We start from the raw sequence: 14,812 nt of genomic DNA on the forward strand, positions 1-14,812 counted from the left end.
GGGCTGCCCAGTTCCCTCGGGTCCCTCAGCGGCGGTCGGGTGAGTAGGACACTTCCGAGTCTGGGCCCTGGGCCACCCCGTGACCCGGCTCCCTCTCACACCTCTCCTCCATTCCTCCATAGACCTCGCCTCTGCGGACGCCGTCGCCAAGGCAACGGGCGGCGCCGCCAGCGGCCTTACGAGCGCCACCGCTGGCCGGGCTGGCGGGAGCCTGGCAGGGGAGGGCGGGAGCGCCGGCAGTGCAAGAGCTCCGGAGCTCCCGACAGGCAGGCAGCAGAGGACAGCAGCCCGTGACTGCAGGTGAGAGGGGGAGCTCTCCCCAGGGACTGCGGCTCCGTTAAAAAGAGGGCAGTCCGGGGAAGATGAGCGGAGAGTGAGGGCACGGACCCAAAGAGGAAGGAGGGGGCACCGCTCAACAGCTGGCAGGTGCCAGGGCAGCACTGGGAGAGTGGAACTCGACTTAGCGGTCAGCACGCACAGTTAAAAGGGGTCGAAAGCAGGGTGCCTGGATGGCACCGACCATCCAGGGCGCACAGTGTGTCACGTTTGAACTGCTTCTTTAGTGAGCTTGTTTTATTTCAGAGTTTACGTACATGCACGTGGAAGAGAGGCACACTGAACAAGTCACCACTTTAAGCACAACACTTCAAATGGGCAGGCACTGTCGGGTGCCGGACACCCGCAGTTCTGAATTTGAAAGGGAAAGGACTGGCACTTCTTAACAAGGGCAATACTTTAACTGGAGGGTACCGGCACTTCTCCGTGGCAAACTGGCCTGAACTGGGAAATAACGATTATTTTGATTTCTAATTTCTAATTTCATGTACTCATTTAAATATATTTTTCTTCCATTGAAAAGAAAAAAGGAAATGGAAGAACCTTTCTTTTAGTGCTTCGAGAACCTTATAGGGCAGCCGCGTTAAACGAAAAATGTGAACACACGCATTCTCCTTTGTGCCTCAGAGGTCTGACTTTATAAACATGGTCCCGAGCGTACGTTGCTAAGCACCACATGAATGTCCTCGAATGTATTTACTACTTTAAAGTACAGCTGCACGTCCCTATGCGACCACCTCCTGGCCCCACACCATTGATTTTAGCTCAGCTCAATCAGTTTATACTTAATCACACACTTTAAGGGCTTTAAAAAAATGGGCACATAAAGTTAGCCACGATCTACCATTTTATTCCCAAAAATTACACGAGACGCTTTATACCTTTAAATGAAAATACAATCTGTCGGCGAACACGGGCACTCCGGTCGCGCTGTTTAGTGTTGTTTAAAGTGGAGGAGGAACAGGCGCGCTTTCTTGAAGGGCAATGAGAATATACATAATACTGGCCTTTTTTTAACAATGATTAATTTTAAGTGTATGGAAATATGTAATGTACGATTGTAAAGGTTTTAATTAACTGTACAATAAACTAAATCTGAACAATACTGGCCTTTGACAACAAGAGACTCGTTGAGATCATGAGAGTTCTCAAGCCTGTGCTAGAATCGCTGAGCTAAAGAACAGCAGAACGTTGACTTGCAAGCCCAGCATGTCACAATAGAAGAATCATGTCAGACGACTCTCCGTTCCATGTCCCGTGTGTGCACTGAGGTAGATTCCTTCATGGATTTAGCATCAGAGTAGAACTCACAGCGAATACTGCTCATGGCATCTTTAGAGAATGGCGGATTTACATGTTGTCTTCTCTCCCTTTGACAGACTCGAGAGAAAGGCAACCCACGGTATGACGCAACAAATGGAGAGCTTTGGGCAGTTCTTTCAACTGAGGTAAGAGTTTCACTTCAAGGAAACTCTAAGCAGGTCACACTGTGGACTGAGGCAGCGCATGGCTCTGATGACAAGTCCCTGTGATACCATGCAGCTGCCCCCACACACATGCTTCTTGATGATATGATCTATTTTATTGCAAACTGCTCTTTAGGTTTCGTCTTTAGAGGGCCTAGAAGCAACTACGTTATGTACTGTGTGCTTTCAAATAAACAGAAATATGAACATAGACGACCCCCCTGTCAATCACCCTGGTTGATTGCTGACCTGCCAACTTGGAAACCTTGTTTGGATATTGTGAGAGGAGGTGGGGCCTCGCAGGGCACCGGTACTGGAAATGGGCGCGGGACCTGGGAATGGGACTAGGGCTTTCAGTCTGTCACAGCTCAGCCGAAGCTGGTATGGGGTAAAATGGGCAGGAGGCTTAGAGAGGTGGGAGGCCCACCTACATTTGCCATACACATAAAACGTTACTGGAGTTTCTTGCTGTGTGACCTGAGAAGGTTGTGAAATCCTGTCAGGTTGTGAAATATGTGGAGAACTTCACACACGAGCTGGCAACCACCCCCCCCCCCCCCGCACCCCCCCCAGTTAAGTGTGTCAAGCTCACTTTGTGCTCAGCATGTGATATCCTTTCCTTTACCAGGTGACCGTGTAAAGAGATCCGATATTGTGTGGCACTCAACAGCACTGCGTTAGTTGGCAGATCTGTAATTGATTGATTGATTGACAGCATTGACATTGCACCCACCATCCAAGTGATCTCCCGGATCCAAACCTTTTCTTCTTCCTACTATCAGTATAGCGGGCAGTTTATGAAATAAGAAAAATTTAATGAAATGCATTATCCCGAATTAGATAGTGTTAGCGCCTAAAGGATTGGCTAAATGGTATTTAAGACCGACCCCCCAGCTTCCAGGTCATGGCTTTTCAAAATTCAGATGGCGCTGGACAAGTGGTATGGAACTTTGCCACAGTGGCACGAATGGAGCTGGAACAAAAGACAAGTCATTCATAAATCATCAGCTGTCAGCTACTTAATAATCAGTCAATGATGGGAGATTGGATACATTTTCAAAACCTTTATTTATCTTAAAGCTTAAAGGATTAGTATGGTTTTGTCATCTTTATTCAGATTAGTCCAGTTTACAGATATATCAAATTAAACATTGATTATCGACAGCATAAATCAATATGGAGTGCTCCGTAAAGGTAATTGTCACTATCTAGCTAAGAACCTAACCTACCCTACGCAGAGAAACCCATGAAGAGTTTCTTCCAGAAAAGAGCAAGATTTCGAGGCATAGTCAAAGACTAAAACTTTCCATGTAGAGTCGTTCTGGAAACTCAGCACAGTTCCTCACAACTGCAGTAGCAACCGTTAGAATATCAATGAAAGAAGATTGGTCATTGCAGTAACATTGATCTAAGAAGTTAGAATAAAGTCACCTTTAGCAATGGGTGAGGTGAAAAATAATTACTTTTCCATAGCAAAGTCATGCAGGATGAAGAAATCTCTCCTAACTCACTAGGAATACTCATTAATATAAAATCACACAATAATGCAGAAAAACTTAGTAGGAGTCCGATTTTCTCAGCCGATGGAAGCCGCTCATCTGATGGTGTCGTCAACATCCATTGCTTCTCCTCTCCATACCCATGGTAAAAATTCATGCTGGTATATAGTAAAACTCTGTTTCAAGTGTTAGCAACATGGAGGAAAGTTCTCATGAGAACCTTCTTATCTAAGCTTAAATGTGTGTTCAGTCAGTGTCTATTGTGATTATAATGGCTAGTTGGATGCGCTGAAACAAATATCTCAATGATGTTCTAGTTAAGCATTCATAAAATGGATCTAAATTATAGTTAATTCTACAAGTCTATTCATTATGAATTCAGCAAGTTTCATTGTTATATAAATGATCTAATATAGCCTTATAGCCTGCCATAGTGGGCTATCCCGGCTATTAAAGGCCCGCTCCAGCGTTAAAAGCCTGATCCGAAGGCGAGGGACTTCAACAAGGGAGCAGGACTTTAATAGCTGGTATAGCCCTGCTACGAAGGGCTATAAGGCTATTAGAACATTCTGCCACTAGAGGATAGAATGTTCCAACAAATAAAACAAAGTCCTCTCGGAGTTCGAGGTGTTTAAATTCCCTCGGGCTCCGAGAGGCCTTTTAAAACAACATTGGAATGTTGCTTTGCGGGCCTTTACCGGCCCATAAAAGCATGGATCACTCCATTGTCTTCAATGGAGCTCCCAACATTCCAATGTTCTAATATGGTGTGATGAAGCTGTAGTGTAGCTTTTGTTTGATCTGTACAACAGAACATAACATGTTCATTACTTTATTGTTGAAGTGTGTCCCTCTATCTGACTTAAGAAGGACAGGCATCCCAAATCTTCGAATGAGCTCTGATAACAATAGTTTGCTACAGTGAGACTGTCATTTCTGCTCCTTGGGTAGGCTTCCACCCATCTTGAGAATACACAGATAATCACTAGTATATATCTCAACCCGTTGTGCACAGGCATCTCAATGAAATCCATCTATAGGCTGTTAAAAGGGTCATTTGATCTCCCTATATGTGTGCTTCTAAAGTGTGTTTTCTTCCCTACATTTAGCTGTTGACAAATAACACACCTTCCGCAATTTTCATCAGCAATTATTCAAAACCTGGGGTTGTACCAACTTTGTCGAAAGAGTCTCACTGTGACATCTCTTCCTAAATGTGTAAATCCATGGTAATAACATGTCATTGGAAGCAACAAGCTATCAGGCAACACTGGCCTTCCATCTGCTGACACCCAGATGTCATTTGCATTCTTTATAGAGCCTGTCCTGATCCATCCTTTCTGCTCTGCCTCAGACACGTCTTTTTGCACACTTTTCAATTCCTCCCAAGTGTCAGTTGTTTCCATTATCATTGCAAGAACATTTTCTTCCTCAGATTCTCAAGTGAAACCTCCATTAAATGTGCATGCTAGCAGTGTGCAATACCTGGCTACGGAATCAGCTTATCTGTTGCCCATGGCAGTGTACCCGCTGCCTGTTTGATGTCCTGGACATTTTACAACAGAAATTTCACTAGGCATTTGGAGTGCATTGAGCAAGTTTTTTACATGCGGTCCATTCCGAATAGGGGTAATTGTGGATGTAAGAAAGCCACATTGTGACCATAATTGCTAAAAAATCATGCATTACTCCAATCCCATACTGGCTATTCATAAAGATGGTAACTCTCATTTGAGCACTTCAACTGCAAGATTGGGTGAGGGCAATTAACTCGGCAACTTGTGCAGAGAAAACAAGCTTTTATCACATCATTTAAGGTGCACACAACATATGCTGCTCTTAGTTTGCCTTCACGTCCTCTCAGGGATGAAACATCCACAAATAGGACATGGTCAGGCTCATTTAGGGGTTCATCCTTAATATCAGGTCTGGACTTTGTGCATAGTTCAGTGACATTTAGGCAATCATGATTGAACTCTTCACAATTTTCACTTTGTTCAGTTACCGGCAAGAGTGTAGATACATTCAGTACATTACAACGTTTTTATCACTAAACTCTCAAAAGCTAGCAAATCCTGCTCGTATCTTGTCTGCCTATTGTGTGTGAGATGCTATGTTTTCATTTTAGTCAATAATAGCTCTACAGAGTGTGGGACCATGACAGTTAAAGGGTGTCCTATCGCTATGTTCTCACTCTTTTCCAAACTAGCACTCACCATGGCAACTGCCATCACACAGTTGGGGAGTCCTGCCACTACAGTATTAAGTGTGGTAGAAAAATAGGCCACAGGTCTTTGGGCCCCTCAATTAGTCTGTGACAAAGTTAAAATTGCGCACCCACCTCTTTCACTGCAAAATAGAGTAAAATTGTTTGTATAATCAGGCATTCTCAGAGCAGGGGTGTGGCACAATTTCTCTTTCAAATCTACAAACGATTTTGTACATTCATTGTCCCAAGGAAGCAGAATAGACACATTTCGGTGTGTCAGCCTCAGCAGGTACTTTGCAATAAAGGAAAAGTTTGTTATCCGCTGTACACAGTAGCCAACCATTCCCAAAAACATCCTGATTTCATTTTGTGTTCTTGGTGAATTCATCTGTAAGATGACTTCAACTCTCTCTAGTGACACCTTTCTGACTTCCTTCATGATAATGTGTCCCACATATTTAACTTATTTTTGACAGTACTGCAGTTTACCTGTAGACACTTTGGGGCCGATTCCGATCCTGGAAAAACCGGGTACGAATCGTCAGACGGAGCGTTTTCTCTGTCCGACTCGTACCCGGGAAAAATACCTTACAAACATGCAAGTACGATTCGTACGGAAACACCATTTCCGTACGAATCGTAAAAAACACCGACCAGCTAATACATACCCACAATTCCGATCCGGGACACCGCGTACGCGACAATCGGACGGAGTCAGGCAGCGTTTTACAGACCAGCAAGTACGATTCGTACCCACAGCACTTCGCACGGCAATATTTTTACGGGACCCAAAAAGTGCCGGAAAAGCTAAGTACGCCACGATGCACGCCGAAAAGCGGGCCCGGTACGCACCGTACCCCCATCCCTACACGTCCCACCGTACCCCCAGCCCCACCCCATGTCTGCACCGTACCCCCACCCCCGTATGTACGGTGCGTACCCCCACCCCCGTATGTACGGTGCGTACCCCCAGCGCTGGGGGTACGCGCTGTACATACGGGGGGTGGGGGTACGCGCCGTACATACGGGGGTGGGGGTACGCGCCGTACATACGGGGGGTGGGGGTACGTGCCGTACATACAGGGGTGGGGGTACGTGCCGTACATACGGGGGTTGGGGGTACGCGCCGTACATACGGGGGTGGGGGTACGCACCGTACATACGGGGGGGTGGGCTGGGGTGGTGTTCGGCGCGTATGCGGGCACATGTTTGGATGTCTCCATGGATGCTATGGGAGCTCGCTCCGTACGGTGTTTTTTCCATACGGTTGTGCATTCGGACGGACGAGACGGATCGTACTTGCGCGCTCGGACTTCAGTTTACCGAATCATACGTAAAACTGTCCGGGGACGTGTCGGACACTTTTTCCGACACGAGGACGTGTCGGGGAATTTTCCCAATGTGATTCGTATGGAGTTTTTCACATACGAATCATACTTGCCAGTTTGTACGGGACTTGTACGATTCGTACGTAAAAAAATCCGGATACGATTCATACGGGGAATATTTTTAACGGATCAGAATTGGCCCCTTTGTGTCTGTTCTCTGCCAGGTGATTCAACAGTGCAATAGTGTCGTACTTACAAGCATCACATGTATCTGATGCTACCAATAGGTCATCTATATATTGAACAAGAGTAGAATCACAAGGCATTTGCAATTTTCAAAACCGCAACTGCCGAAGAGTAGCATTGATCAGAGAATTCAGAATAAAGTCACCTGTAGCAATAGCTGTCAGCAACAAAGGGTGAGGGTGAAAAAGAGTGACCTTGTTGTAGCTGAGTCATGCTGGAAGAAGGAATCTTTCCTAACTCATTAATAAAAAATCACACAATAGTGTAACAACACTTAGTAGGTGTCTGTTTCTCTCAGCCGATGGAAACCGCTCATCCGATAGTGTCGTCAACATCCGTTACTTCTCCTCTCCATTCCCACTGTAAACATCTAGCCGGTATATAGTAAAACATTGTTTCAGGTGTTAGCAACATGGGGAAGAAAGTTCTCATGAGAACCTTCTTACCTAAGCTAGAAGCTGCCTCCAGTGTCTATTGCAAATACAATGGCTAGTTAGATGAGCTGAAACAAATGTCTCAATGATGTTCTAGTTAAGCATACATAAAATATGTCTAAATTATAGTTTATTCTAACAGTCTATTCATTATGAAATCAGCAACGTTCATTGTTATACGAATGATGTAATATGGTGTGATGACGCTAAGGAAAGAATTGATTGAAGTTAGCACATTCATCAGCAAGATGCTGGTGCTAGGTAAAATGTCCTAAATAAATGTCTACCTAGCTATGAGCAAGGGTCAAAAGAAAAGTGCTTGGGCCTCAGTACAGTGGCACATTTAAGAATGATAGCCTAGTACAAAAAAATGTCTTTACATTATTTTCATTTACATTAAGAGCAGGAATACTTTCCCCGCATTTTATTTTCTATGTGAAAACATTGTTCTATCAAAACTTAAATGAATTCTAAAGTAATTCTTGTACACATTTAAAGCAAGCTCATTTTCCTATGATCTATTTTCTAGGTGAAACATTTCAACAGCAGTTTAAATGCATTCTAAAAGTGCAATTCTGATATAGTCTGCAAGTCAAAATTTGTTTTTAACACTCATTCCTTACACAATGGCCTGGTATTGGAGTAAGGTCCATATATAGCAGACTTGTCTCGGAGTGAGGTTTGGAGACACTTGCAGAAAATGAGTTGTTTTAAAAAAAAACTTTCAGAGAGGTACTGGGAGGCTCAAATATAGTTTGTCACTGAGGTAATGAATAGTACCAATTGGCTACATAGCTGGATATGAAAAAAGTTAGCAAAATCTTATGTATTGGTGGAGCCGGTAGAATAACTTGACATACAATAGAGGCTTGTCCTAATCAAGGCTTGGTGTCTTGAAAGTCACTCTATGATAATGCACTTTGTAGTGTTGTTCGCATGGGATACTATGATTTCTTTTCAGAACCAATTCTCCCTTCCGATAGCTTGACATTTTTGAGTTCTGAAGGTATTTTATCTTTAGGGGCACATAGATACTTTGGGGCAGATTTACGTTCCCTGGCGCATCCCTGCAAATCAGCAGGGATGCGCCAGGGAAGATGCGTCACGCAAGTTTGCCCTTGCGCCACCGCAGATGCGCCGCATTTACAGTGCGGTGCATCATGGCGCAAGGATCAGTAGATGCGTGACGCATCTGCCGGCGTAAGGTTGGTGCAGTGTTGAAGTTGTGTTGCAAGCGCGACACAACTCCAGCACTGTTCCAACCTGCCCTGTCCCTAACATGGTGCGTCACGCCTTACGCCTGCTTGAAGCAGGCGTAAGGATTTGACGCACTAGCGTCGGAAAAGTGATTGCGTGAAATCTTGTGTGCCGGAACGCCCACATGAAACCTGACGCATGTTTCATGTGGCGCAGGGCTTTACAACGTGACACATCTCCCTAGATGCGTCACGTTGTAGATGGGGCGCAACGTGGCGCATGGTTTATGCCGCCACTGCGTCACAAAGGTGACTCAACGGCGGCGCAAGGGCATTGTAAATCTGCCCCTGTATCTCTTGGGGAAATGAAGTGGTGGCTTTGATTAGAGTAAGAACTTGTGCTGTGATTGGTCCTTCAGTAGATTTACCTGTTTTTCTAGAACTAAAATCCTTTTGAGGCAGACATGTTTGGTGTGGACAGTGACCTCTATTTTGAATATAGTAGGTTTTGCTTGTGGATTTTTACTTAACATGAGAAGGGGAGAAAGGGTAAAATAGCAGCTATTCTTCCTTTAGAAAATGTAGTATTCTTTGTCCTTCAAGCGGTGGCTGAGTATCTCAATACTTTCTGGGAAAATGCTGCTTGAATCAATAGTTGTTTGCCATCTGCATCGTAAAGCAAATCAAATCCATTGCTTTGATAATGCTTAGTGTGTTGTAGAGAATATGTGATCCAGTGTGCCCATTGTATCCTGACAAGTCACTGTTGTCACTATGGAGAAGCCCAATAGTTTCACACTTACTTCTCTTTTTATTAGGGTATTTCAAACATCCCTAAAACTTTCTTGAATACCTGTTATTGATGCCATGTGCTGCAGTAGGACCCTGTAGCAATCACTCCCAAATGCACTAAAGTGACCTAGCAATAGGGCTTTATACAGATCGTCAGCCATAATATTATTGATGCAGTTTAGTGCAAAAGTATACAAAAAAGTGATGGATGGAAAGCTTGAATTAATCTCAGCAACTGATAATTAGTTGGGAGCCATATCCCAGTCCAGTTGACTTTGATCTTCAAACAGCAGTTTGTTGTCCAGGAATAACAGGGATATGGAGGCAAAACAGGTTTCTGTGCCCAATAAGTTCCTTGGTTGATGTGTGTGTTGAGTTTTTAATTAATTATTTGTTTGCTTCTGTTTACGTATTTGTGTTTACTTTAGTATATAAACAAACAGGACCCAGCACAAAGGTATGTTTGAATGTGTAGATCTGCTCTGTCCTTCCTGTTAATACCTTTCCACCTCTTTGTAGAGGCCTCTGTCATTGAGATGGAGATCTCCCTATAGGAAAATAAAGGGAACTTTAATAACATTTAAAACATTGTTTTACTGTAATGCAAAATTAAAATGTAAAATAGAACTACTTAGAGAAACAAATACAACACATTATCCTTTAAAATTTGCTTTGGATTAAATTGTAATTTAACTGAAATATATTAATTGATTTCTTTTTTAAATATTCGTTTTTGTCTACTGTAAAATTAAAATCATCCACCCTCACTAACATTTTTATTTTTAATCAAACAAACTTGTTTAAAAGATACGTTTCAATACATTTGAAATGTAAATATGTTATTTGATTAAAAGCGTTATAAAATTGTGCAGTAATTATAATTGGGATTTTTAAATGTATATATCAGATAGATAGCTATCTAGCTATCTAGAAAGATGGATAGCTATCTAGATAGATAGCTATCTAGATAGATAGATAGATAGATAGCTATCTAGATAGATAGATAGATAGACAGACAGACAGACAGACAGACAGACAGACAGACAGACAGACAGATAGACAGACAGATAGACAGACAGACAGACAGATAGATAGATAGATAGATAGATAGATAGACAGACAGACAGACAGATAGATAGATAGATAGATAGATAGATAGATAGATAGATAGATAGATAGATAGATAGATAGATAGATAGATAGATAGATAGATAGATAGATAGATAGATAGATAGATAGATAGACAGACAGATAGATAGACAGACAGATAGATAGATAGACAGACAGACAGATAGATAGATAGATAGATAGATAGATAGATAGATAGATAGATAGATAGATAGACAGATAGATAGATAGATAGATAGACAGATAGATGGATAGAGTGTAAGATGCTATTTATTGACTGTGGGGAGTGCCCTTCCATCAACAATGGTAATGAATATCCTATTTCAGCCTGTGCATGATGTGTGTGGTGTTTGTGTGTGTGTGTGTGTAAATGTAATTTTGTAGTACACTAATAGTACAACTGTAGAATTAATTTAGGTTAAATACGACATGTACATATTTACAGTAAGGGCTGCATAGTCCAAATGTTGGCACTGAGTACACTTCTGCAAACTGTGTGCGCGGGACGAAGAGCAGTTCTGGCAATGCTTTCATATGCAGTATCGCACCAGTGTCAAACGAACAACAGTGGGCACAATTAGTTATCCTTTCACTGTCTGTAGACTGAAAGAAAGCTCTTCCCTGCATGCCTGGGCAAAACATAGAATGCACAATGACACCTCAAGGAATGACATTGCAGGAAGTGATGGCACAGTCTTCCCATGTCCTTAACTTTAATGGATTTGGCTCGTTTTACAAATAACACATTTCTTATATAGGACACATGAATGTAAAGATATGTGTACCATGTATGCATTCATATCCATAGCATACAGACATGCACATCTACTTGTCTGTAAATGCAATAGGATACATTTTTTGTAATAGACAAACCTAAAAAGTAATGAAAACGTTTATAAGCATTAAGTCATTCGCAAGCTGTGAAATGACGATCAAATCTACATACCTGCAGTGTAGTTTAACATAAAGAGTACAGACATTGGTGAGGAAGCAGTGTATTCCTAAATATAAATTCAAAAAGTGTCCTTTGATCTCATTAAGCTGATATTAGGAATACTACTTACTTTGATGGGTGGGCTACCCCAGTGACATTGAATTTACAGGTGTCCTGCTGAATAAGTAGCATTCTTAAAGAACTGGGAAACTAAAGAATCAATACAAGGACCATCACATTTAAATGTCCTAAAAACGTTATTTTGTGCTTTTTCATACACCACTATATGCATCATGACATTTTCATGAAGCTCTAACAAAGCGCCTATAATCTGAACCACATTGTAAAATTGATTTTCAAGTAAAACATCTTCCAATGTCTCATATTGCACCTCTGTTTGCACAGTATCCTAGAACCAAGACATCATCAGAGCCCTCACAATATCCTTCTAATTAGGCTTGCACCATGCACTGATATTCAAAGGTTAAAGATCCAAATATTTTTTTTCAGTTAATTAAAACCATAATATTTTACATTGGACTATTCATTACATTCGACTTGAAATTCCAAGGTTGAAACATTAACAAAACTCCTATCAGACACATCCACAATAACTTGCATCATTTACTGATATCCCTTTACAGACAAATTCTCAGAGCTTTTGATGTGCGTCTCAGTACAGCGCTGCACCACGCTCTCTCACCAATGAGACATCCCCAGTGCTCTTAGATTGGACCTCCATTTTCACTTTCAGTATTTCCTAAAATATTCTATAAGGTCTTGTAATGCACCTATATCGTGACCAAAACAAACCTTGTAGGAAAGTAGGATCTGCTTTCATGGTTATACCCCACTTTTTGCCTGGTGTTATGCTGTTTCTGACTAGTCGGACTAGGATCCTGCTAACCAGGACCCCAGTTGCTGTGCTTTCTCCCTTAAATTATCATGGTAAGTACTTAGGTACACACCAGATTGGCTACTGGTGTATCCTTATAAGTCCCTAGTATATGGTACCAAAGTACCCAGGGCATAGGTACACCAGGGGTCTCCTATGGGCTGCAGCCTGCATTATGCCACCCATGAGAGACCACAAAAATTGTGACTCCAGGCCTGCCATTGCAGCCTGCGTAACCTGATGCTAGCATCACTTATGACGGATATACGTTTTCTAATATCTGAGGTCAATGCACATAAAAACCTATAAGTCACCCCTAAAGGAGGCCTTTCAGTCCTGAAGGCAGGGTGTTCAGTCCTTAGTGTGAAGGTGCCCCTGCATGAGAGGGACACTCCTAGAACCTTCAGAGTCCATTTTCCCAGGTTGTAAGTGCATCAGCCATTACAATATATAAAGTGGCCATGCGTCATTACTCGATGACCATCTCTAAACTGGCTGTAACAAATCCTGTCATGTTTGGTATCAAACATGTTGGAATCATACCCCCACACCGTAAACGGTGTGGGGGTATGATTCCATGCATTGTAAAGCTCCTCTGGGAGGCCCTCAGTGCTCCCTGTTTCTGCCCTCCTGCTGCTGAGCCAAGCTTGAACAGGGTAAGGCGGCACAAAAGATATCCTGTCACAGGGAGGTGCGACCACCTCCCAGACAGGGTTTAGTGTAGTGGGGCAGGGTGGGGGCACTTGCAGGCGCCACTGAGACTGCTGGAAGGGCACACTTGGTGCCCTCCTTTCATACTCCAGGTCAAACCAGTTCAGGGAGCTGTTGGCTCCCGCTCTGGTGCAAAACTGGACAAAGGAAATGGGAGTATCCTCCCCACTGTCCAGCCCCTCCTCTGCGAGGGACCCCTGATTAGTTCCAACCCTTTCCTTAGGGTATCAAGGGCTTACCTGTGGGTGAGTCCCTAGATTCGTCGTGGGACAAGATTCAGATCAGACGTCGCTTTAACTTTGACCGTGTGGGTACTCTGGACTTCGCTCTGGGCCCGAGACTGCAACTGCAAAGACTCCTTATGCTCCTGGCTTTCGCCGTCCTGGTAGGCTACTGCGATGTCTGTGCCCGTGCTCCATACAGGATCTTCACAAGGCCTGTGGACATCAAAGACACCTGAAGGAATCTCCCTTGGAGTGAAGGAGTCACTGCATCTGCAGGCATCACAACACAGCTGACTGGTTGTTAGAAATGGGATTTCTGGTTGGCTAGGGCTTGCGCCAAAGCCAGGCAGAAACCACCACTCTAGTCAGGGCTGGGGAGTTACACGCCAAAGATAACCCCTGCTCACCCCCTTGGTAGCTTGGCACGAGCAGTCAGGCTTATCCCGGAGGCAATGTGTAAAGCGTTTGCGCGCGCACCCAGGAACAACACCCAAGGCCCACCACAAAGGAAACTCCGCACAAGGTATTATATAAAAATAGCCTTTGCATTATACCAAACACATTAGATAAAAACACACACTTTACAATGTGCCAACAGGCACGGGCAGAATTTACAAGGGATTATATGTACAGGGGACAGGGCCACATGGACCACTGTCAGGGGTTAGCACTTTTAGAACTTAGCACTTAGAACATAAAAATAATACTTTAGAACATAGCACATACAATCACTGTAGCACTAAAAATAGAGCATGTAGCACACAACCAGTAACTACTGGTAACAGGTAAGTACCACCTACGCAACCCTAACCACCTTAGGAGAATATCGCGCAGGGAACCAGAACCTCACTAGCACCACCTGTACTAGGAGAAAACAACCACCTAAGTATCACAATACCTGTAGGGGTAAACGCACATTACACATGATGCATCACATTCAGAGGTGTAAACACAAGGCACATGACGCATAAAGACATTCAGAGGTGCAGGTTAGGAACAATAGCGCAAGAACTCACATAAGCCACCACCTGTGGCAGTCCCTAGGCCAACTGGCCTTGAAGGGCTAGGACGCCCTGTGGCCAGCAGAGTCAGGGCGCGCCTGCGCAGGCTGCGCAAACCAGGGCGCACAAGCACAACCTACACGTTGCAGTTGCCCACTAAGTGCTGGGCAACTGGAGAAATGCTGGGGCACCACTGTGCCTTCTTAAACAAATATGGCAGGGATTGGAGCCTCTCCTGGACTCTAAATACGAAACACGTGTGGCCCCCTGAGCCCCTCTGGGCTCTACAACACGAAATGCCCCCTAGAGCCTGTCAGGGCTCTATGCAAATATTGCCCCCGTCGTTGGAGCGTACTCGCACTCTGGACAACCACTGTCCCTTCGTTGGAGCGCCACTCGCGCTCGAGAACCAG

The 14,812-nt window shown here is 43.7% G+C and overlaps 1 protein-coding gene across 4 annotated transcripts in view; it reads left to right on the top strand.

Moving 5' to 3' along the window:
- The first annotated feature begins 208 nt into the window (after nt 1–208).
- The window catches only part of DEUP1 (deuterosome assembly protein 1), a 425,119-nt gene continuing 410,515 nt past the window's right edge, over nt 209–14,812 (top strand). For all 4 annotated transcript variants that reach the window (XM_085624053.1, XM_085624057.1, XM_085624056.1 and 1 more), the window contains exons 1-2: nt 209–300; nt 1,716–1,784. In XM_085624053.1, the coding sequence (XP_085480179.1) occupies nt 1,741–1,784 (44 nt within the window). In that variant the 5' untranslated portion in view covers nt 209–300; nt 1,716–1,740. The remainder of the gene's footprint in view (nt 301–1,715; nt 1,785–14,812) is intronic.

This window comes from Triturus cristatus, chromosome 8 (assembly GCF_964204655.1).
Source record: "Triturus cristatus chromosome 8, aTriCri1.1, whole genome shotgun sequence".
NCBI classification, from domain to species: domain Eukaryota; kingdom Metazoa; phylum Chordata; class Amphibia; order Caudata; family Salamandridae; genus Triturus; species Triturus cristatus.